Source organism: Neospora caninum, chromosome XII, assembly GCF_000208865.1.
Source record: "Neospora caninum Liverpool complete genome, chromosome XII".
In the NCBI taxonomy this organism is placed as follows: Eukaryota; Apicomplexa; class Conoidasida; order Eucoccidiorida; family Sarcocystidae; genus Neospora; species Neospora caninum.
Genome location: NC_018398.1, coordinates 4,806,630 through 4,830,331, shown reverse-complemented (window position 1 = coordinate 4,830,331; position 23,702 = coordinate 4,806,630). Strand labels below are relative to the sequence as shown.

The 23,702-nt window shown below is 55.9% G+C and overlaps 3 protein-coding genes across 3 annotated transcripts; 2 read left to right on the top strand and 1 right to left on the bottom strand.

The window, feature by feature from the left end:
* Positions 1-922: 922 nt before the first annotated feature.
* NCLIV_066290 (hypothetical protein) lies at positions 923-10,770 on the top strand (the record flags this gene model as incomplete). Its single annotated transcript, XM_003886180.1, has 15 exons — positions 923-1,024; positions 1,330-1,391; positions 1,779-2,369; positions 2,570-2,615; positions 3,010-3,339; positions 3,648-4,370; positions 4,792-4,843; positions 5,564-6,009; positions 6,362-6,409; positions 6,973-7,047; positions 7,445-7,781; positions 8,224-8,319; positions 9,000-9,041; positions 9,471-9,525; positions 10,224-10,770. 15 exons carry the CDS (start codon positions 923-925, stop codon positions 10,768-10,770), a joined length of 3,552 nt encoding a protein of 1,183 aa, XP_003886229.1.
* Positions 10,771-13,621: 2,851 nt separating this feature from the next.
* NCLIV_066280 (DEHA2F02992p, related) lies at positions 13,622-17,395 on the top strand (the record flags this gene model as incomplete). Its single annotated transcript, XM_003886179.1, has 8 exons — positions 13,622-13,634; positions 13,920-14,018; positions 14,204-14,295; positions 14,784-14,883; positions 15,177-15,219; positions 15,654-15,845; positions 16,500-16,642; positions 17,286-17,395. The coding sequence occupies 8 exons, from the start codon at positions 13,622-13,624 to the stop codon at positions 17,393-17,395; spliced, it is 792 nt and encodes a 263-aa protein (XP_003886228.1).
* Positions 17,396-18,461: 1,066 nt separating this feature from the next.
* NCLIV_066270 (putative ribosomal protein L7) lies at positions 18,462-21,471 on the bottom strand (the record flags this gene model as incomplete). Its single annotated transcript, XM_003886178.1, has 7 exons — positions 18,462-18,534; positions 18,759-18,794; positions 19,147-19,305; positions 19,551-19,690; positions 20,131-20,251; positions 20,741-20,829; positions 21,286-21,471. 7 exons carry the CDS (start codon positions 21,469-21,471, stop codon positions 18,462-18,464), a joined length of 804 nt encoding a protein of 267 aa, XP_003886227.1.
* Between the last annotated feature and the right edge of the window lie 2,231 nt (positions 21,472-23,702).

Below are 23,702 nucleotides of genomic sequence, written 5' to 3'. Positions count from 1 at the left end.
TGCCGCATGTACTCTCCGCTGTTGCTGACGGCAGGTCGCCGTCTCCTGCGGCAACCCAGAAAACTCCCTTTCTGTGTATTTTTCCTTGAGTTCCTCTCTTGGGCATTGCTCTTGCTTGTGGTGATGCCGTCTTTAAAAGGCGAACCGCGGATAAATAACTGCATGCGCGGGAGAAGAACCGCGGAGAGAAAGTGACAGCTCGTCGGCGTACTCCTCGCGTGTGCCGTCGGAGGAACTCGCGGGTCAAGCGGGAAACGCGTTCTGACCTACAGAGAGCGGTGACACATGAAAAATCAGACGAAACTCGACTTCCAACGATTAGGTCTTCCCCTTTGTACGCCTGCTTTGCTTGCTGGCACTTCCTGAAGGACTTTTTGTGTTAGACACATGTCTCGCCGCCGACGTTTGTGGTTTCTCGGTATCCCACCCGCGATGGGGCTCGTGTCTGTTGAGTTGCTCAACACAGTTGCTGAACAGTAAATTGGTGGTGTTTTCGCTTTTTTCGGGCCATCTCTTTTCTCGCCGCGTTTCCCCTGCAACTCCCTTACCCGGCCCCACTACCCGGCCCGTTCCTTTTTGAAGCGACGCATTCGCGTTCCAGTCCATGTCTTGACGCTTCCCAATCCCTCTTTGGGCCATCTTCTGGTTCCCTTTCTCTCTCCTTGGACGCATCCTTTTCTTTCAAACACCTCTACTCTCTCCGTCTGTCCCGTGATAGTCGTGATCCTCCTGGTCCGCGGTTTTCTGCGCTCCCGGTAGCGGCAAGATTTCCGCTCCGTTTCCTCTCGTGTCGCCCGGACTCGCTACACTTGCGAAGTTTAGCTTCGTTGTCGCCCGCCCACTGTCTCTCTTCATACAACTTCCGCTCTCTTTCTTCGGTCTGTCGCCTTCGTTTTTTCTCGTGCGTCTCCTCTCGTGAGCGATGGAGCCTAACCGGCAAGGAGAGGCTTCTGAGCCTCGTCGCTGTCACCTCGCTTGCCGAGCGTGGAGTGGTCTGAAGCAGGACAAGCTGTCGACTTGGATGGTAAGGGCGAAGTGCAGACACTCCGGCCGTCCTCCGTTTCTTCGCGTCTCGACCTCCTCTTCAAAACGGGAGCGTGGGGAGAACTGCACAGGAACTCCTTTGTCCCGTCCGCCTCTCTTGCGACTGCCACGCGATGCCTGTCGCGTTTTCCGGGTTCCTGCATTCTCGCGTTCCCTCTCTGCGGCAGCTAGCTTCACCTGGATTCTCACGTCTGTCCGTTGTTGCCGCGCTCGCTTCTTCGGTGTTCTTTGGGGCCGCTTCAGCGGACACGAATCGTCTACGCTTCTCTCTTCTCTGCTGTTCAGGCACAGGAAAATCTCCCCTTTCTTCGGCTCGACAAGAAACATCAAGCGGCTTGGGCCTTCATGTGAGCCAGGAGGCCCCAGGGGCTGTGGCCGATGTGCTTATCAGCACCACCACAGATATGATCCAGATGACACGAGAGAGAAAGGACGTCTGCACATTTTCTTTACATACATAAATATACATGCATGCCTGTCTAAATCTTCATATTTGTAAATACATATACTTGCGTGGACGGACATGCACCTGCAACAGTGTATATATATATATATGTATATATATATATATATATTTCTCTTTCTACATATATATTTATATAAATGCGTACGTGCCAAATTTTCTTCGTTTTCCTGGAAATTGAATCCGTCTTTTTCGGATTGTTAGTCTTCTTTCCCTGTTCCTCTGAGTCGTGTCGCGTTCCCGTCCTCGGTTGGTTCGTGTGCCTGCGCAGCGACTTCTCTTCCAAAGAGCAGGAAGACGCCTTTACGGCCCAGCTGGCGAATGTTTTCTTCAAAGGCGAGAGAATCCACGTCCACCCTGCGCACCCGCGTCCTTTCTCTTCGCCGTCGCTCCTCGGCGCCGCACTGTCTCCGGGAGGCCCGCCCCACACGTCTCCGCTCCCCACCCCGGTCGCAGGCGCCCCGTCTGTCTCCGATTCGCCTACGTCTCCCGCCTCCTCGCGGTGCCGCGAGGCGGAGAAGAGAAGAGGCCACGACATCGCCGACGAGGGCAGGAAGAAGACGAAGAGGAGACGAAGAGGACAAGCGTTTGCCGGTTCAGACGCGGAGGCGCGCGGGCCTCCGCAGTCGAGCACTCCCGCGCCTGTCGCCGAGAGTGGAGACGCCCGTCCCTCGGGCTCTGAGCCGCACGCGTGCGGGTGGAGACCAGGAAGCCTCAAGCCGCCTCTGCCCTCGTTGTTCGAAATTCAAAAGAAGCGCAACGCCACCAAACACTCGCCAGGCCCCCTCTACGGCGGAGGAGCTGACGACGACGGCGCAGACGGCACGGACGGTGTCGTCCACCGCACTGCGCCTCTCATGAGGTAATGCAACGCGAAAGGGGGAGACAGGAGACAGAGTGAGAGAGACAGGACGAGACAGAACGAGAGGTGTTGGAGACGGAGAGACGCGGGGACGCGGAGATTGAGAGAATGAGGTCTGAGGCGAGTTGCTCGGGAGATTGGTGTTTATTTCTCACGCCGTTTCTAGACTGTCAGGCGACTGTGTTTTTACCTGTGAGCAGATTTTGTTATCCAGATCAACTAGAGATGAAACGCACGTACCTTCGGGTAAGCAAGACGGAGTAGCTGGTACGCTCTTTGCCGTTTCCCGTCCTTGTCCTCGTCGACATTTGCTCTACCTTTCTTCCTTCTTTGCTGGCGTTCTCCCTTTGTCGCGGCTGTCTCTTCTCCGGTGCGTTCCTCCCCCGCGTATGCCTTTGCGTCGTGTCCTTTCCGTTTTCTGTCCGCGCTCGAGTCCTCTCCTGGCGCGACTTTTGCGTCGAGTCCCGTCCTGTGCTTTGCTTTTACACTTTTCCTCTCGGCTGTCTCTGTCTCCACGTCTGCCTCCGGGTGCCCGGGTTCGCGTTTGCTTGTCTCCGCGGCAACTGGCCTAACATGTCGCAGAAGACTAAGGTGCGTTCCAACCTTTCACTCTCGACGCGCACCCCTTTTTCTCGTGCAGACGAGCGTGCGTCAACTGACCAAAGCTGTCTATACAGCAGCCTTGCAGATGGGATTGCCGGGGCTTTCGGCACAGGCCAGCGGCGGCGCGGCGTCGGCCGCTCTCGACGCCGAGGAAGACGAGGCGCTTCGTGAGGAACAGAGCCGGGAAGCGCCGAAAGACGAGGACGAAACTCAAACGCATGCGGCGGCGACGGCTCAGCTGGATGCACAGACTCGCAAAGACGCGAAAGGAGCCGCGGGGTCCGACGAAGGCGGGCAAGCAGAAGCGAAGGAAGAACCGTTACCTTGGTTTCATCCTCAGGTGGCTAGACGCTGGAACGGCTGCGAGGTGAGGGGTTTCTCATTCTCTCAGGAGGAAGACATCCGCTGAATGGACGTTTCTCAGCGAATATTCTTCACTCCACGTGGCCGATTGCCTTCTTCCTGCCTTCGGCTGCCGCGATCTCTCGTGTGCCTTTTCGACTTTCTCCCGTTCTTCGCCTCCCGCTCTGCGTGAAAGAGAGTCTCCTTTTTCGAGTTCGCCCTTTCGCGAACCCGTGGGCGTTGTCCCTGGTCCGACGTCTGCGCCGCGTTTCTGTCGCTGACGTCGTCTCTCTGCCTCCACTCTCTCTATCCTCTTTGCTCGCTGTCTCTCAGGTGTTGCCGACAGTCCCTTCTCCGCCTTCAGGTCGTCTGGGGTATCGCAACAAGTGCGAGTTTACGATTGGATACACACACGAGGTGGCCGATTCGTACGATGAGAAGATGCACCAGTACATTCGTCTCCTTCACGAGAAACAGAACTTGACGTCTCTCGTTCCGCAGTTGCAGCTGCTGGACGTCGACGGCGACGAGCCGTGGTGCACTGTTTTGCAGCACGAGCCCCGGCACTGCCTCGTGGCTGTGGCCTCTCGAGCTCGCCCGCAGGGGGGCGGCCCGCGAGCTCCTTTTTTGAGCGCTGCTCGCGGAACGGCGGGTGCGCGAACGCGCGAACCCGACACGAGTGAAGGCCCCCACGGGGCGGACGAGGGCACGCGCGGAGAAGCGAGACCGGGAGGCGCCGGAGACCGCCGGAGCGCGACCGCGGTCGTGGAGCCCAACGCGAGGGCGTTGGAGACCGAGAGAGAGGCGAAAGGTCGGGGCGGAGAAGAGAGCGAAACGCCAGAGGTGGCTCCAGAAGGGAACAAGGGCGAAGAAGCGAAAAGGCAGGTGGGACGACTGCTTGTTAGTAAAGAAGAACACGAAAACTATCTGGAACATCGCGCACGCGTCTGCGTCGGCTTCGTTAAGCGTGTCCAGGACCAGCAGCCTCTCGTGGCGCCTGCCTCTGGAAGTCTCCTGGTCAGCCACGCCATGCAGGAGATATGCGTGGAGCTCCAGGTAGGATGAAGGAGGCCCGAGAGTGTCGCGCCAAGAAGGTAGCGGGCGATAGAGGGACAACTGAACAAAGAAAGGGAAAACAAGGGAGCGCCGATGGGGGATACACTGGGTTGAGTCGTCTTCAACACCGAGGCAACACCGCCACGCGAGGACGAAACACGTGTTTGCATTCAGAAGCCTCCCAGTCACCTGTGCGGCGGCAGTCTCTCCGCTCTCGTACCGGCTGCTTCGACAGACAGTTAGACGAAGACGGTCGGTTTTCCTTCGTTTCTCACATCCGCAGTTGACCCTTCCTGTCGGGATGTCTCGCGGGGCGCCCCGTCGCTCTGTGTTCACGTGCGTTGCCTGGGATTCTGGTCCTTCGCTCGGGCGGCTCTTGGCTCAGTGGGATTTCTTTTGCGTTGTCCTCTGCCGCTTGCAGGCGATCATCCACCGCTCCCCGTTCCCTGTGTACAACCGCCGGACGCAGAAAGGTGAGGCGCCTCCGCGAGGTGAACAGAGAAGAGAGACAAGGACGACAGAAAAAAAACAAGAGAGGAACAGAGCTGCGGAGCGGAACGCAGGCGGACCATTCCCCAAGCCACAGGAAGGACGACAGGGAAAAGGGGCGACACCAGCAGACTCGGGCGCCGGCATCGGCAGAGAAAGAGCGCTTCTGAAGTATATCCAAACGCTGGAGTGATACCTGTAATTAGTTGGAGGAGAGAGGTTACAGCACCGAAAAAACCAAAGAAGAATGCAGATTCAGAGCTCACCGGTGACAGACAAGGTGCGCCCACAAACCCTAACCTCGCTGGGGAGGAGAAACGAGGGATTCTCGCACAGGTCGCGGAAAGCGAGAAGCGCGAGACAGTAGAACAAGAAGGAAATGGGAAGATCGGAGTAAGGGAACGGCGAGGCACGCGAAGCACGACAAGACGCGAATCAGAAAACGGCGGCAGGAAACGGAGGAAGAAAACGGACGCGAAGACCTGTCGAGGCAAAAGCCAGACGGCTCTCTTTCTTCGCGAAAAAGGGACTGTCTTCTCTCTTCGGATCGATGTCGTTTCAGCGTTTAGGTCTCCACGTGTCGAAGGCCGTTGTGTTTTCTCCCTCTGTGGGTCGAAGTGAAGCGCTTGCCTGCTGGCCTCGCTCTCAGTTACTACTTTGAGCGTCGACGACGCATTCTTTAGTTTTGCTGTCCCTCCCCTCAGGTGTATGGCGCCTCCTCATGGTTCGGTCTTCTGAGGCGTACCGAGAACTTCTTGTCCTCGTCCAAATTAAATCGTTTTCTTCGCCGAACAACAAGCACCTGCGCTGCGGGCCGGCCTGTGCGCGAGACGAGCCCAAGGGCGACACGCCGGGTCAAGGACGAGGCGACTCTGTGGACGAGAGGAGAGGTTCCTCGCTCTTCTCGGATCCCTCGAGGGGCGAATCACTGAAGAAGGAAACGAACGGACTCCCAGATTCCAGCGGTGACGCAGCAGAAAGAGTCGAGACTAAGGAGAATGGCGAGCGGGGCGAGAAAGCTACAGAGAGCAAGGGCCGAGAAACAGAGGAGGATTCCTGCTGTCGGCGCGCATGCATAAAGGCTCTCATCGATGGCCTAGCCAACAAACAATTCGACGGGTATACTGTCCGGTCGATCTTCCTTGAAGAGGTAACTTCTCGGACGGGAGAAGTGGACAAATACAATGCCCAGCACTGCGCATTTATATATATCTATATATAGATTGGCCGGCACTTACGCTACGTGTCGTAAGCACCCTAGAACTTGGATCCGGTATATCTGTATATCGACCTATGCATCTATGTGTGCCTTGTTCACCCGAGCGAACGTGTCACGAAGAGGGTCGCATGCGCGCGTGAGAAGTTATCGTTGTGTGGATCCAGCGCTGTTGTTCTGTATGTACATGCAGATCGACGTCTCTCTCTCTTTCCTGTGTTATGTGGACAGGCGTCTTTGCACATGCAAAAACCTGCCACGTGCATGTCTGTTCTTTTCCGTACAGAGTGATGCTGCCTCAGACTGCATCGATCCTTCCCATCCCACCGAGAAGGTAAGGCGGCTGGGCGTGTATCCGGACCTGTGCGTGTATCGCTCTAGACGTATTTATATTCATGCATGCATACAGGTGAAGCAGCAGTGGATCCTTCTGAGCGAAGGGGAGTCGTTTTGTTGCCTTTCCTGCGACTTTCGGTGAGGGTTTCTCGGTGAACCTGTTCCGCCGAACTCGCTCTATTCCTCCATCTCAAACGTCCTTCGTTCATCGATTCTCGCGCACGTCGCTGACGAGAACACAGAGGCGGCGCTTCCGATTCTGTGTCGTGGGAGGCACACAACTCTGCGTTTCGTGGCTCGAGACCCATATCTGTTCCTCTGTCCTCCGTGTCTCTGGTGATGTGTGTATCCGTGTGTCCATGGTGCATTTCCGTGTTTGCATGCGTTGGAAATGAGGACGAATCTGCATAGAGGCTTCCCTATTTGGAAGGAAGCACGGGAGCGTGAACTTCGCGTAGATAACGGTTTTTCGAAGCAGAACGAAGGCAGGTGGTGGCGGACAGAGATGCACTCTGACGATCGTTCTCTCGTCTCGCTGTCTCCGTGCCGCTCGCTCGCCAGATTTGGGGCGCCGACTTCATCACGCAAAAAGTTGCTGACCTGGATTTTCGCGTGGGACCGCACAGCTTCTTTCAGGTGAGCCTTGACAGAGGGAAGCGAAAACAGTCCCAAATCGACTGAGAGACACGAACACACAGTATGTCGTGACCCGTGTCGAGTAGGGTCTGTGTATCAATCGCTGTGTCCCACTCCTCTGTTTACGCCTGCTGGTCCACGCGAAGGTGTGCATGCACACAAACATCCGCAGTTTCTTTCGTCCGCAGGTGCCGGGACGACAGTAGGAAAACCGCACCCTGTTTCATCTCTCACCAGCAGGCAGTGCATATGCCATCTCTTTCTCCTACGTGTATCTGTTCATGCAGATGTGGCAAACGTGTGACAGTATCCACACGCATGGATATTCATGAGTTTCCACAAAGGTGCGCGTTTACATGCCTGCCTGAACGCGCGTTTTTTGCGCGGGTTTTCTCAGACAAACTCGGTGACGTGCGCCCTACTGTATCAGACAGCGCTGAACTGTTTGATGCCTCTGCCGCCGCACACGCCCCTCGTCGATGTCTGCTCGGGAACCGGTACGATCGCTCTCTGCGCGGCTTCGGCGCTAAAGCGGGAGACAGCAGCGAAGGGTGAGGCGAAGGGCGATCTAAAGCAAAGCTCTGGAGCCCCAGAGGAAGCGAAGGACGCCTCGGAAACTCGCGGAGCGGCCGTGCCTCGAGTTGTCGGAGTGGAGATGGTTGAGGAGGCAGTGCGGAATGCGGAACAGAACGCAGAGCGAAACCAGCTAGCCCAAGACGTCGACTTCGTATGCGGTAGGCAAGACCTCGTCTCTCTGGTCATCGTCGTGGCTTCCTACATCTCTGTCTTCGTCTCCGTCTCTGTCTCCGTCCCTGACTGTCTCCTCTTTCGTGGTTCTCTGCTGCGTCTTCTGCCGTAGAGAGCATCTAGCGTCTGAAGGTCATAAATCGTCACCTGCCAAGTTAAGATGCGCGATTGACTCGGAGATGCTCGAGACTGTTCGTGTTTGCCGCGCCTCTCCGTTCTTCCGGCCGCGGGGTTCGGAAAAAACGACGGCTAAACATGGTGGATTTCCATATTCTACGAAAATACTGAGGCTAAAAAACACATCGGTTATGCTCTTTAGGCGTAAGATAGGGATGTCACCACTCGCAGGAAGAGGAGAAAACTACTCTCCGGGGTCTTCTCGCGTTCTTGACTCCTCGCCTCCGTCTTCGTCTCTGCATGCGCTTTCAGGCAAGGCCGAAGACGTCCTCCCGCGACTCCTCCAAGAGCGCTACCGCGGATGCACGGACTTGGCTGCAATTGTCGATCCTCCCCGTGCGGGCCTGCGTAAGAAAAAAACCGAGCAACGGTAGATCCGTCTTCTTCATTCTTTCCACAGCATGTGCTCTGACCCGGCGTCGCAGGATATATATATATATATATATATATATTTATGCGAGGTTGTAGGTGAGCGTGCACAGTATAGATGCGAAGCATATGTATATTACTGTATGTTAAAGGTTGTATATATATATATATATATATATATATATATATATAAGGATACAGGCGTTGAATGGTGTATGGGGCTACGCCCTCTTTTAAAGCAGCCGTGTTGTGGGGGACGCATGCGTGGCTGAGCAAATGACGTTCATACATACGTAGACATGCATGCAAAAAAAAATATGGCGATTGGAACGAACCATGCAGACTTATGGTCGAAGGGGGGGGGGGCGCTGCGAGCTTTTCTCGGGCTCTGGAAGTTCGCGGTCGTTATGGGCAGATGAAACACGACGAAGCTAGGAACGCGCGATGCCGTCGAAAGCGACATTTCCATCGCCAGAAAACGAATGCCTCACAGAGCAGCAGGGGAAGAACACGTCTTTATGCGTCGTTACCATCCACGCGTGTGCGTCGATAATGCATTCGCGCACGGGTGGTTAGTGTCTCCTCTCAAGTTGCAGCGTCTCCTTCGCCGTTTAGAATGTGGCCTACCTGCGCGTGTGGGGTGTGCAACATGCTTACAGATTCTCGCGTCCTGGAAGCCATCCTCGATTTCCAACCCATCAGTAGGTCTTGTTTTCTTTGCCACTCGTTCGCTGCACAAATTTCCGGAAATGCATGCCAGAACACTTATAGATATGCATGTGCATGCATGCGCGCATCCCTCCGCATTATTCTTTCCGCCGTACGTTTTTCCCCGCATCACTCCTCTCCGTTGGCCCAGACTTGCGCCTCTCCTCCGCTCTTTTTTGTGTGTCGCGCTTCTCTTTGTCTCACGCAGTTGTCTTTTGCTGGACCTGTGTCGGTTGCTGTCGCTTTTCCTGCTGGTCGGGAGACTTGATTCTGTCTTCCTCGCCTTCTCGCGCCTCATTCGGAGCTCGCCTCCATTCTTGCCGAGATCAAATGCCTTGTCTGAACTTCTCTCGTCTTCGGAGACGCCCGCGACTCGTCTCTTTTTTCGTATCGGACATTTTTTTTCCATCTCCGCGTTTCAGAGCGCCTCGTGTACATCTCCTGCAACCCCGCCTCGATGGTGGCCAACTGCGTCAAGTAGGTTTTTTCATCCCCGCCGCTTCAGCAGAAAGGAGCCGTGTGTTTTTCGAGAGTGGCGCTGCGCGTCTTCGTGCCTCACGTTTTTTCTGGACCGGAGAGCGCTCAGAGCCTCGCCTTTGCCGAGAAAGCACGGAAAAACGCATAGCCGTGTGGAGTCGAAGGCATGGAGGCTGCCGAGACAACGACGTGTATCTCCCGCATGCAGCGCCTGTTCTTCGATAGAAATAGGCCTCCGCGAGCAAATGGATACGACGTGTCACGGGTTGACTCTCTCCAGAACTGCTTTCGATATCCAGGTGTATGGAGGGAGGAGGCCGCGTGGGCCTTTTTGCTTTGGAGTGTGTTTTCGTGTGTCGCGTTCCGCGCGATCGCCCGATTTGCACGTCCCTCACGGGGACAGCTTTTTCTTTTGTCTGTGTCAAGAACGGACAACACACACGGGGGGGTCAGGTTGTGTAGCGGCGCATCCGATTGTTGGCGTGGCAAAAGCGTCTCCGGGTCCACCGAGGCGTTTCGCCCGGGACGCTCACCTTTTGGAGAAAGCGTGACGCGTCAGCTTCGCGGGCAGTGTTGGTCTGTTGCTCCCTTTTCCAGTCGAGGCCGCTCCAGCGAGAGACACGAGGGCTGTCTGCGGAGCGTGCATGCACAGCGGAGAACCGGATCCGTTCTGTGTGTGTTTGCGCGGCTCTTCGCAGGCTCTGCACGCCCTCGCCGTCTAACCGAGATCCCTTCGTCCCCGTTCAGGCTGTTCCGGTGGACATGTTTCCTCACACGCTCCACTGCGAGGCAGTGTTGCTGTTGTCTCGTCAGTCGGACTTGGAGAACTGCAAGCGCGCAGTGGCGCAGAAAGCGAGGGATTTGTCGGCGCCTGAAGAAGCGGCGGGGGCGGATCGCGGACGTCCAGAGAGACAGGGAGACCAGGCAGCCGAGAGAGAACCCGCGAGGAGCAGCGGGGCGAGCGGGGAGAGCGGGGCGAGGACGCGGCGGCGCTCGCGAACTGGCGCAGAGAGAGAAGCGCTTTTCCAGCTTGCGTCGGAAGGTCCGCGCGAGGCAGAAGGCGAGACAGGCGCGCGAGGACAGCGAGGAAGACGCGCGCGAGGCGGAGGCCGAGGCCGGCTGCAGGCGAAGGCAAGTTCCCCGGAAAAGGACACCCCGGGAAGGAGTGAGCGAGGTCTGGGCGCAGAGGGGACATCTCTGGCAGCGATTTCTTCGGAGGCGAGCAACCCTCTCATGCAGAGCTAGACACCCCTCTCTGGACGGGAGACAGGTTCGCAGGGGGAGGCCGAAAGGCGTCGCCGATTCCGAGAACGGAGGAGAAAGTCAGGCAGGAAGGTCGGGGAGACGAGGCGCGAGGGAGGGGGGCGGGCGTAGACATGCGTCTCGTGAGCGGTGCTTGTTGGCTGAGACGTTTTTGAGGTCTGGTCGAATGCAGCTTCGAACGCAAGGTGATCGGTACGGTTTGAAAGAAAAAGCGGGAGACAAAGTTGGAGGTACTCTCCCGGTTGACAGCGCGGCGTGGACGTGTCGGGTGGAAGCCCCGTTCGCGAGGCCTTTTCTTTTCCTTCTGTGCGAGTGTTTGGATGCACAGCGCTCTTTCGTTTTAGTGAGTGTCCGGGGTCCATGAAGCAACGCGTGTTGAACAGAAACAGCCAAACACACACCGCGAACAGCCGCAACAGCCAAGGGCTGCTCCTGCGCGTGTGCCGTGCACTTCGTTCGCCATCGAGCAAAGAGCAGGGAGTTTCTGTTGCTGGTTTCGGAAATGCGTGTGGATGCCTTCATGTTTAGATCTCCGGGGTTTAGTCGGTTCGCTTTCCACTCCGCGCGCGGTCGATGCTCTCACCAGCAGCGAAACTGGAGAAACCACAGCGCGTGAACGCTAAAAACTCTTTCGTTTCCACGCAGAGAGGCCACCATTCGTGTTTTGAGTTGTCCCTGCTCACTGCGGAGTGGAGGCCGGGTCCAGGACTCGAGGCGCTCGGACGCAGACCCCGCTGACGATTGGGGAGATGAGGCAAACGCGAAAATGACAAGCGCACGGTCTCAGCCCCGAGTAAGAGGCTTCTTTTTGAATCCCTCCCAAAACAGGCAGTCGTCTGCCGAATTTTGAAAAGGCGATGAAACCGAGGCGCGAGTCTGCGGCTGCTTCCCGGTCTCTCCGGCCACCGGTGAAAAGAAAAACGCCTCCGTTCTCCTGCCTCCAGAAGCAAACACAAAGGTGCTGTTTTTATCGTTCAGCCAGGAGAGGGTGGCCTTCTTCCATCGAAGGTTTCACTTTTGGAGGGCGTTCGAAGAGATTCGGCAGATCGAGGGAAACAGAGTGTCCCTCTCGCGGCTGTATTGGACGCGACCGCGTCTTGAAAGGCCCGGACTTTGCGAGAAAAGTGAACGCTGTTTCTCGACGGCGGTGAGAGGAACCTGAGAGAGAAACAACTGATTGTATTTATGAAACGTGATTCGTTCTCAAACCCTCTGTCCGGTTCAAGATTCTCTGCGAGATGCACTGGAAAACACGGAGCTGGCGGCGGGGCCCTCGTCAGTGCAGCCGTGCAGACTCCGAAGCGTGACTCCCAAAGAGACTCCTCTCCATCTGAAAAATTCTCGTCTTTGGGCGAAGGCGTCCCTTTTCTCTGGCAAAAAAAGTCGCAAGGACCAAGCAGCCCTCGAGTGCGGCACACAGTCCTCGGGGTGTTTGCGAGCGCCGTTTTGCATCCCTTCTCTGTTTCTCAACCCCACAAAGATTTCAGAACATGCCTTGGTCTCGCACCTCGTCTACACACCACCGGCCCGATTGGGAGTCGGCCGTTTTGCTTCTTCGGCTTCGCCGTACTCTCTGCTGCGAGATTCCCGCGCGCTCAAAGCTCCGCATTCGGCCTGCATGCACGGGAGCGAGTTCTATTTTTTTGTCGTGCCTTTCAGCCACAAGACATAGTAGGTACAGGTCTAAATGGTGTCCATCAGCGTTGCAAGAACCAGACGCATGATACACCCCAACACTGTGCTTTGTCTCGAACCGAGTCACCTCTCGGACGGCCGACGGTATAGCCTACGGCTAGATTGCTGGTTTTGCGTTTGGCATCGAAAACTGCTTCGTTTACTCTCTCGTGTTTTTGCCGCATTTCCTTCTTTCTCGTTCCAATCCTGCCTGCACGGTCTTGTTTTTTGTTCTGCTCACTTTTTAAAGGCGCGTAAACGGCCGCGAAAAAGCGACGCTCCTTTTCTCGAGACAGCGCATGCACCAGAGCAAAAACGGGTATGTTTGCGGCGGACTGACGGATTTCGCGCCGCTTTCGCACTCTCTGATGTATACAACCTTTTCTTCGTCGCTCCAATCTCGGTCTTGCTGCCCAGCGCACAGATCCTCTCTTCTCCTTTTCGTCTTTTCGCTTGTTTCGCCGCACTCAGACGAGCCGCGCGGTCTGTGCTCGGGGGTTTGACCTTCCGCGGGTCTGGCGAGCGGCGTCTCGCTCCCTCACCGCTCTGTCCTCCCAGAAAGCTCTCGACAGTCTCTCGATAGTCCCTTTCCGCCACAAGAAAACTTCACAGGATCTGGCCCTCTTTGTCTTTCAGGGCCCTACGGCGTCGGCTCGGACTCCTCAGTTGTCCAGGGGCCTCCAGAGGACTCTCCTGCGCGCTTGCCTTGTCGAAAGGAAAAAGATGGATGTGCCGCTCTCTGCGTCGCCGATATACCTTCCTCGTCCGCATGGCAAGCAATAAACCCACAAGCAATAAACATATCTCGCCTCTCGAGGTTCCTTGAAACGGAGGGGGAACGACTTTTTCAGGGTCAGCGCGGACACACAATCCCGACGCATGTCTGTCGCGGGCGTTGCGCTCGCCGGGCCGATTTTCTCCCTCTCTGCACTTTGCTCCTCCGCCTGGGTGTACAGCGGAGCGGTCCTGTCAGGCCTTCTTAAAAAAATCGAATTTCGAATGTCTGTCACGCGAAGCACACGCACTGAAGAGCTCGCACACAGACTGGCGTAGGTTTACCGTCCTCAGCCCGTCCCCCCGGGGGATTGCGTCCGTTTTCGTCCTCGGCACGAGTTCCTTCCCTCGTCCTCTCGGTCTACACAGCGTCTTCACAATGGTGATGCGCCCACAAGGTACGCAACGCGACGCTTCACACAGCGCCTTTTCGGCTCCAGGCGCTCCCGGGTTTTCCACAAAGGCGACTGATGTGCGCGACAGGGAACGCGATCCGTGTGTGAAACGAAGAAAAGAAGAGAAAAAAAGAGATGCAGCCCTCCCGGCCACCCCGTGGCGGGCCCGTTCCTTCGTGCCGCCTCTTTATCCGGTGTCTGATTCGATCGCCGGTTCAACGATCTTCTTCGCCGCGAACCTGGGAAACCTCTCACGCCCTCGTTCTTCCTCAGCGGACCTCACGCAAGTCAATTTGATATCTCGCACGCCAGCCACGCCGACGACTTACTTGCAGATCTCTCTCTTCCTATGGCTGTACACACATGATGCTTATACATGCAGAAATCCAGAGCTGCCGCCGTGTGTCGATGCGTGTGTTTACCCTCGCATCCATATCTGTATACACCTGCATCTATATTTTTAAACAGATATCTATCTGTCTATATCTATATCTATATATATCGATGTACTGGTTTGTTCCCATCTGTTGATGTAAGCCCGCTGAAGTTGTCCTCGAGCACCGTTTTTTCAGGTCAGATAAGCAGCGTGGCTGATCCCCACTCTCTGGAGGCCGGTCGCCCTTTCGCTGGAGCAACTCTGGATGAACCTGTTCGCGACACACTTGTGAGTCTCCTGAATCTTAAAAGCCGGCAGCGGTACTCAGAGGTAGAGAGGCGGTGTCGCCTGTCGAGAACACCCCTGCCGTAGACGCTTTTTTTCCGTGGTTCTCCGCGTCCTTTTGCCTCTTGAGTTTCACTTTTAGCTTCCGCGCGGGACTTCTCGCGGAAAAAGTGGGAGACCATTCCCAGAAGAGAAGCCGTTTCCGGGTTTCCCCTCGCACTAGGCCGTGCTTCGAGTCCACTCTCTTGTGTCCGCCGCCGGCGACCCTCTCACGCTGAGGCACCCGCAAGCATCTTCGATTTCTGCGCCGCAAAGGACACAGCGTGCAGATCCAATCCGGCGTTTTTTGCGGTTCCTCTCGACTCGTCAAATCGAGAGAAGGTGTGCGCGGCCGCAGCTCGGGAGTCGTGGAGACAGCTTGGGGGGGTCCGGTTTCTGCGTCTCTCCACGGTCTGTCCCTCTGAGCCGAAATGTGTGTCCTGGGACTGCAGGCGCGCGATTTGCGGAACATCGGCAACAAACTCCTTTACGTTCTGAAACCTTCTCGTGGAAGCGGCGACGGCGGGACCTCGCACTCGGTGCTCAAACAGTGTACGTCCACCTGCATGCGCATTCCGTTCCACGTTTTCCTGTGCGTTCTCTCCTTTTGGCCTCTCTTTCGACTTTCTCTGGCGCGTCAAAGTTCGCGCGGACCTCGTCGCCTCTAGAACTCGCAGGGTCCGGAAACGCCGAATGCAGAGATCGATTGTCGAGGTGCTGGAGATCGCGACGAGCGTTACCTTGTGCAGAACGAGGCCTTGAAAAACGCCAAGGCGCGCGCGCGAGTGGCGACGGAATGGGGATTCCACGTTTCATCCGAGGCTTTCTTGTCCGTGTGCATGCAGGGGATCTGTGGGGACCGCTCATTCTCTGTCTCTTCCTCTCCGTGTAAGTCAGATTTCTTGAAAAGCGGAAAAGCGCGCGTCTCGCTCCCTAGCTGAAGCCTTCTTCTTTTTTTAACGCGAGACACTCACACACACGAAAAACCCAGTTGCGATTGTCGTCAAACGTAGACTTGCTCCGACGAAAAACAAAACACGCAAAGCTTTCCGTCACCTTCCCTCGTCTCCCCGCTCTAGCTGAAGGTGCCGAAGCCGCCGTTTTGTTTGCTCCTAAACGCTCGACTCATGTGACCCCTCAGGGGCGCATTGTACATCCGTGGATCCTCGAGCGTGGACAGGGCAACTCCCGCGGCCTGCTGTTTGCGGCAGGCAGTGGAATCGGATCTTTCCCCCGGGGCAGTGCTCAGATGGTGCAGCGGCGCGTCCATCCGCCTTCTCCCCAATCGCCTCGATGTCCCGCTCTCCGTCTCTGCTTCACAGAACTCTGTACATCCAGGCGTCTTGGTCGCCTGTTCTCGCGGTTTCGAGCGCCGCGTCTTCTCTGCTTTCCCCTGAGGCGCAACGCGCACAAACGCGTGACCGGCAGCGCGTGGCCTTCGCTCTGGTCTACGTCTTTGTCTCGCTGGGGGCGAGTGTCGTGACGGTGAACGCCAAACTTCTCGGCAGCAAAATGTACGAAACGCGAAACGCAGTTACCGACTCGAGAGGAAGTGTCCAGTCTGTGTGGCTGCGGAGCGCCCTGAGGGGCTCTCCCCAGCCGTCTCTGGAGAGGCAGAGAACCTCGACAGGAAGGGAGTCAGTAAAAACTGCAATCATAAAGAACTTGTCTGTACCTCATAAAATGTATATCTCATAAAACTGGACTCGTATTCAGTATCCTAGGTACGCTCGTGTCTCTGCTTATTCGATTTGAGTTACACAGTTCTGGATCGGGGATCGATTGTACAGAGACCGGTTTTGTCCCGTCGGCTTCAGGCGCCGCATTGTCGCCGAGCTTGTGCCCAGACGGTGCCGGAAATGGAGTCTGCTCCTGCATGCATCAAAGAAACGGCTTCGTGCCTCCGGAATTGACTGTTGTCTCCCGACCTCTCTCCGCTGAGGCGCATGCATCTGCAAGCAGCGGCTTTCCCTTTGCTCGGCATCAGAGAAGGCCAAAACACGCGCGAAGCAGTGCCCGTTCTCTGACTTGCACTGAGAACGCGCACACGCGTTTCAGGCTCGTGTCTGTTCTGCGGGACGAAGAATTCGCACTGAAGAAGGCGACTTCCTTCTTCTGTGGAGAACTGTCTTTGCTGTTTTCGTTTTGCTTCCTTGAATGCTTCGCAGTTCCTTCTTCCAGAGCGTCTGCGTGCTGGGGTACTGCCTGTTTCCGCTGGACATCGCCGCCTTTCTGAATCTCTTCGTGTCGCGCTCCTTCACCTTTCTGAAGCTCCTCATCGCCTTCCTCGCTCTTCGCTGGTCGGCAGGAGGTCCGTTCTGCAAAGCGCGAGGCGCGGCGCAAACTCACGCGCTATGGCCTCGCCCCGCGAGAGAGACCAGCCCGTGCCGAGAGCCTCTCTTGTTTTCCACGATTTAACCGGTTTTGAAATCCAGAGGAAACGGCTGTCTCTCTGAGACTGGATTCGTTCGAAGCGTTTTTGCGGGAGGCTTCACAGCGGCCGAACGAACGCGAAACTCTCACCGCTGATGCCGCGATGCTCCAAACACACACGTGCGCATGCGTGAAGGGTTTCCGTATCGAGATTTATGGAACGCGTCAAACGTTTATATGCGCTCTCCAGGTGTTCATTGCGTTAGCGCTACCTGCGTCTTCACCGTGGAAAGGGACGAAGAGACGGGGCGGAAGTCCATGGCACAACCCGAGGAGATGGGTCTGTGTCACAGCCTCCGTCATTCTCGTTGGCTTCTACCTAGACCTCTGTTTTATCACTTTATATACATGCATATATATACATATATATACATATATATACATATACATATAGACACATACACATATATACATATATATATATATATATATGCAGAGCTATGCGTTTTCGTGTGTGTCGAGGTTTCTCCGCCTTCCCCCTCTCCAGGGCCATAGACGCGTGCATGTGGGTTTTTCTGCAGCGTCTGTCGCCTTTATGTCGGAGTTGATCCCCGAAGAGAAGCGAGCGCTCGGTGTATACCCTGTTTGGCTCTTTTACGCCGGCATGGCCTGGATCATCTGCTCGGTGTAGGACAGGAGGCGCGTCGCGAACTCCCGATGCGCTGGCTCTCTAGGACAGGACAGCGCGAACCGCAGGAGGGCCGAGGTCACACCCTCCCTCCGGCAGAGGAGAGAATGCGGAGGCAGGGTGGGAGAGAGAAGCCCACAAGACAAATTGGCGATAGTGGGGATATTAGAGGGTATCTAAAATGTGTAGACGGCGACATGTGCGTGTAGATTGAGGTGCACACAGCGGGGGGGATGTGATAGGGGGGTCACCATTTCTGAGAAGAGGGACGACGTGTGGAAAGCGGCGGAAACCCGACGAATCTTCGCATTGGGGTCTGTTTCTCGTCGCGTCTGTGGTCCTCGTCCCGTCTGGGGGGTTGTTTGGGCCAGTCTCCCGTGGATTCCAGGCAGCGCTGCAGTTCACATGATCATTTCCGCAAGTTTCCATAGGCTCGCCTCACCCCAAGGGAAACATGAAATCTCCTGGAACCGAGCGGGGCGGGTGTCTAGACACGCCGCGTCGCTTGGATGGACAGCAAAATTTTCACCTTTTCGTTGACGCGATGCGCACGTGCGCGCGCGCGAAGTCTAACCGAACGGAGAGAGTTCTTTAAAAGAGGGAACAAACAGAACCTGACAGCGGAGAGCGTACGAGAACTAAATCGCAGTTGAGCAGACGGCGGAGCGAACGAGAAGTTCATGCAGCGTTGCACCCTTCTCATTTCGCACGCGAGCTCGCGAAGTCAGTCGCGTCAGCCAGGGGGCGACGACTACGACTCAAAACAGATCTAGAAAGCAAACCACCAAGTGAACAAGCCCACCCCACGAAGGCAGAGGCCTTCGTTTCACCGCGGCGCAGCATCAAGAAAGACGGCGGCGCCAACCGCGATGCATCCCGTTTTTTGGAAGAGGAAAAGTGCGAAAAAGATAGAGGCGAGCGGACGCGGGTTTTTCAGATTAGAGTTTGAGTGAGACGAGCAGAGAGACCGTGCGGTCACGTGCTGAGCAGCCAGCACGTGACACACAAGAGGAGGAGAGCACGCCCGTGCTCATGTCCCATTTGTCGATCTCTCAAATGGAGAGACGCTCTATGCAATCTTCCAAATCTTTGTGTTGATCGCTTCGCGCATGTTTCCGAACTCATTCCGCCGAGCGTAAAGTCTGAGCAGAGAGACAGAGAGGGAAACAGGAGAGCGCTCTCAGAACACGGCAGTCCGCCTCTTTTCGTGTCGAGAGCCGTGCGCTCACAGGGAGAAGTTCACGCGCAACCCTACACACCCGAGAGACGGTTCGCCTCAACAGCACTCCTGAAATGGCATCTAAATAAACATCCGACACTCGCACGCCCCCGCCGCGCTAACTTGTCGCCACGTTTCCTCTCTTACCCTTCGACTTTCTTCAGATTGGACAGTTGGAAGGCGCTGCGAACGGCAAACACACACACAGTGCTCGCCCGTGAGAAACTTCTTGCACCGAGAGCTCGCCAGACACGCCTCCGCTCTTCGCCCCTCCACGCTGCGCCACTCTCCTCGTTCACCTCAGCGTGCCTCGTTTGCGTGTTCGCGCTGTCTCGCGCACGCAGCGCTGGCCATGCCGAACGCCCCCGAATCCCCCGGCATCCGCTTTTCGACGAAGATGTTCCGTTCACCTGCTTTAGCCCACCTCCGATTCAGAGGATTCCTTCCGAAAGAACGGGCTGCCCGAACAAAGCGCACTGCGCGCCTACGCACTCTCCAGCTTCTCGCGCGCCTGGCTCAGTCGCTTTTTTCTCACCACAAATGCTGCTTGATGTCGTCGAAGTGACCGCCACCTTTCCACAACTCTTGCACGACGTCCTCGACGCACAACATGCCGTACGCTCCCAGATGCTCTTCGACTTTCGCATTGTCTGTTAGCGGCGTGGACTCCTTCTCGTTGATTCGCAGGCAGCCTCTGAGCGGACAAAACAGCGACCCAGACGCCAGCGTGGTCCAGGAAGGACACGAAAAAGAGGCGGGTACGACAGCCAGCGCAGCGGTAGGAGCGCCGACCGCGCGCGCTCGCGTTGCTGAGCGGAGAGGGACGAGAACAATCGCGCGCCCTACAAAGCAGCTGTCTGTTTCGCATGCTGCACTCTGCATTCACAGGAAGCTCACACCCCTCTCGCGATTCCTGTCACCCAGACAGACGGTTCCTACCTCGTGAGGAACAACTTGCGAAGGGTTGCATACGTTGGGTAGCCGTAGAAGACGAAGGGGTCGAGAAGCCGCAGCTGTTGCAGCGTCGCCTCGTCGTTCCGCAGAACAGTGCCCCAAAACGGTTTTCTGAGGCCGAGTCTCTGAAGCCCAAACGAAAGCAGGAAAAACCGCGTGTGACGCAGAACCGTACACCTAGGAGAGGCACACGAGAATGCATACCCAAGCTGTACCGCATGCCGACAGGAAAAAAAGAACTTCTCATAGAGATATATGTAAGGCACACCGCGTTTTCACTGTTTCTGCACATGCCTGGTGCATACACCTTCGATCCCTCAGACCAGCGCAAGCTCTGACCGCACGGAGGATAATCTCCTGGCGTAAATGCATCCATACACAATACAAGTACCCTCCAATCAAAAGCCATCGCCACGACACACGCATCATGCAACCGCACCCTATCAATAACTGATTGCAGGATTATATATCTATATATATGACTATATAAATATACGACTGTGCATCTCCATCCAGGGGTATATGAAGCGTTCAGATCCCTTCCAAATTAAGTGCGGGCGGTTACCTTGAGACCGGCCTGGACCTCCGGACTGCCTCCTTCTCTTCCGTTTCTCACGGCCAGAATGAGCGGGCGACGTTCTTGCTCCCGCGGCTTCTTCGCAGGTGTCTTCTTTGCGAAAACGACTCTGGTCACAGAGAACCAAAACGCAAGAGAGTTCGTCTCTGACGGCTCCTCAAACGCATCTTTCAGTTTGAGTCGTGACTGGGCAAAACCGTGGCGCGTGCAAAGGGGAAACCTCCCTTGAGAAAAAGAAACCATTCGACCTACACCTGTGTCGATGAGAGAGAGTTCCTCGCTTCGTCTCCCCGTCGTGCTCGCCTTGGTGGTATGCACGCGTTTTGTGTTTGTCTTTCTCCCCTCCACTCCTCTCCATCTTGCGTGAGTCCAGTCCCCCGTTCTCTCTGTCTTTCCTTCTGCCTCCCCTGTCTCCTGCATGCTCCCCCTCTCGGCCTTCCTTCTTCCTCCCGCACTCCTCTCCTATCCCTTCCAGTCCCTTTTTGTCTCGTTCCGTCTCTTTCTCGTCTTCTCCTTTCGGAGACCGACTACGGGAGGGCGACTGCGCATGGCTGAGAGAAGAACGAAACCCTTCGCCGTCAGAGAAATGGGGACACACCGTTTATTGTCGACAGATCGGAGGCGAGCGCGCTTCACGAAGTACTGTGCCGACTTGATGACCTGCTGATGGCAGTCGCGGTCTTCCCTCTGAAATCAAGGAGACAGAAAACGAATACGACGGGGAAGTGGGGGGGGGAGGGGGGGGAGACGAGGGGAAAAGGGTAGAAAGGGACCCGTGCAAGTCGGTAGCTGGCTTTCACGGACAGCAGGAAAGCGACACAGCACACCATGAAAGAACACGAGTCACGTTGAAGTGCTGATTCCGCTCAGAACGCCACATTCAACGAACGGGTTCTGAAAAAGCGCGGCTTCCACCAGGTGATGCGCCACGGAAACCAGGAAAGAGGCAGCGAGCGTAAAAGCTGTGCAATGCCCTCCCGGTATTTCGAGCCCACAAACGCCTCGGTGGAACGGAATCCTTCGTATCGCGCCTCTCTCTCCCGCGTGAGCCTCGGACGATTTCTCCGCCGCGGTGTCATGATGCACTCTGGAGTGGCCCGAAGTTGATTCCACGGCGCAGCAGACGTCCACGCATTTTCTTACCCGCTTCAGGCCCCGGATCTTCTTTGCTCGCTCGGCCTTTTCCTCGAGATTCTGTTCACGTCGGCGCAAGACGGTCTTGGCAACTTTGAGTGCTTCCCCAGGATTCCTGGGGCGCAACTCAACCTTAGCGCCTCCCTCCTGTTGGAGAGTCGACGTGTCCACGCTTGGCTTTTCACGCTTCGGCATCCTGCGGCTCGAAGATGATTTTTTTGACAGCTTGCGCCTGCGCCGCGGAGTTGTCTTTACAGAGAAGGCACTCCAAACAGCAGTCGGAGAGGAGCGCGGAGTGCCGACTGTCTGGTAAATGCGCAGTCGATCTCAGACTCAAAAAGAGCGCAGGTTTTGAATGTGGGAACGGGCGGGTTTACAGCGTTTTTCCACGACCGCAAAGGCGCGCACGTGCGGGCTGTATGGGCGTGGGACGAAAAGGAGACGGCACACTCAATCCTTCATATGCCCCGCAAAACAAAGGCCCAGAGAAGTTGACTCGCTTTCCCCTACGATCTGTCGCTATGGAAAAGGTGATCTAGAGAAAAAATCCGAGTCGCAATTTGACGATTTGCCGGCAGGAGAATTTGAGGCTCCGAAAAAAAAGAGCTTTGACTGGGGTCGCCATGCACGTGCATGCATCGACACAGCAGGCCGTAGTCCCCCGTAGCTGTCGCCCGCGATTTTCGAAAAACGCTGAGTCGGAAAAACCTGCAGCAAGTTTCAGCACGGAGAGAGAAGCCGGCACTGTGAGTGTTTGCTAGACAGATAGGGTCACGGAATTCAAACATGAGACACCGCGCTGGATGTCGTTAGAAAGATACGCTCGTAGGCAACACCGGCAAAACCTCCACGGGGGTTTCGATGCCAGACTTTCCGGAAGATCCACGCGCCGCGCGGCAACCGTATTCTGTTTATAGAGGTAGGAAGCCCTAACACCTCGGCGTGGGGACGCCTCAGTTCAAAGCAGTAGAGCAGGTGGTAACTGCAGAGTGGAGCCGTGTCGAGATTTCTTTTCCAGAGAAAACGATCCTCTACTGCGGTAAAACGGAACCCACAGACAGGCGCGACAGGCGCTTGCCCGACCTACCGATCCATTAACATGGTCCACATCGAGGTGATGACACCGGCTCTGCGAATCTCTTTGTCAGCATGGCTTTAGGCGGGCGATGCATGAAAGGAATACTCCTTTCTTACCGATCGTCCCAGACACAGAGAAATGATCTCTTTTCCCTGCACTCGTTTCACTGCTTTCGACGCCGTCGACGCCAAGACCCAAGACAGCAGTGGATCAGACTCGTTCCTCGTGCCAAGCTGGACGTTTCATTAGTGGACACCACAAAAAACACGCCTGAGGCGTGTTCGGCCGCGCAAACCCGTTCGTGGTCTTTTGCACCAGAATCCACCTCCGTGTGCTGTGGACGTGGACGAGTGACCCGTAAACAAACGACTTTCAGAGCTACACTCTGTTGTGCTCATGACCAGCGGCGCGGCCATCATCGAAGAGCCCAACGGGACGGACCGTTAGCCTCATCGGCAAGGTAAACGGTTTTTTTCGAGAGCCGCCACTTGTGAAGTGCCCAACGTGGACGGGTACGCTTCGGGTTCAAGCCGTTCACGATGGTACGGATCGCCTCTGTCAAAGAAGGCACTTCGTCGAAGAGGGAAAGACTGGAACTGTGAGGAGCAGGCGATAGAAGGCATGCGAAATCACACTCTGCAAGACGCGCCGAGTAAAGAGCTGTGCTGTCCGTCGGGCGCTTAATGGATCATAACGTTGCCGCAAAGCCCCGCAACCCCTCTCAAAGCACTATTCCATTTGTTGTTCACTCAAAATGTAAACCCTGCTTGGCTATCGTCGCAGCGCCGTGACGGAGGCAGTCCAGAAGCAATTTTCCCGTTTCTCTCCATTCTGCGGCGCCAGCGAATCGTGGAGTGAAGAGTGTAGCATGGTGGTCGGGCTAGTGTATCGTAGCTGCTCGTATCTCACGCTTTGTAGAGAGCAGTGTAGAACCTTCTTCTCTCGTTTCTTTCCAACAGGCCTAAAGTACATGTATGTTGTGTTTGTCAAGTCTCTCAACTGATGGTTGCACCATAAAACTGGCCAGCTATACCGTAAAGTGGCAGTTCATGCGTTGCGGAACCGAACGCATTACACATACGGTCAGGGGTACACAGGTGATGTCGGAAATCAGCCGGTGTGAAAGTCTGTTGGCTCGTCATGCCATCCGCTACTTCAGTACACACCTGTTCATCTCAAGAAATCACCGAGTCGCCTTGGTCCGCCCCAACTCTCCAAAGAGATACGCAGGCCAAGAGACACGCATCTCCGACTGGACAATCTGCGCAAGTGAAAGTCTTCAGCGTCTGTTTGATGCTGGCACAGAGTGTCCGACATCGTCACGATGTACCTAGTGTTTGTTGGTAGC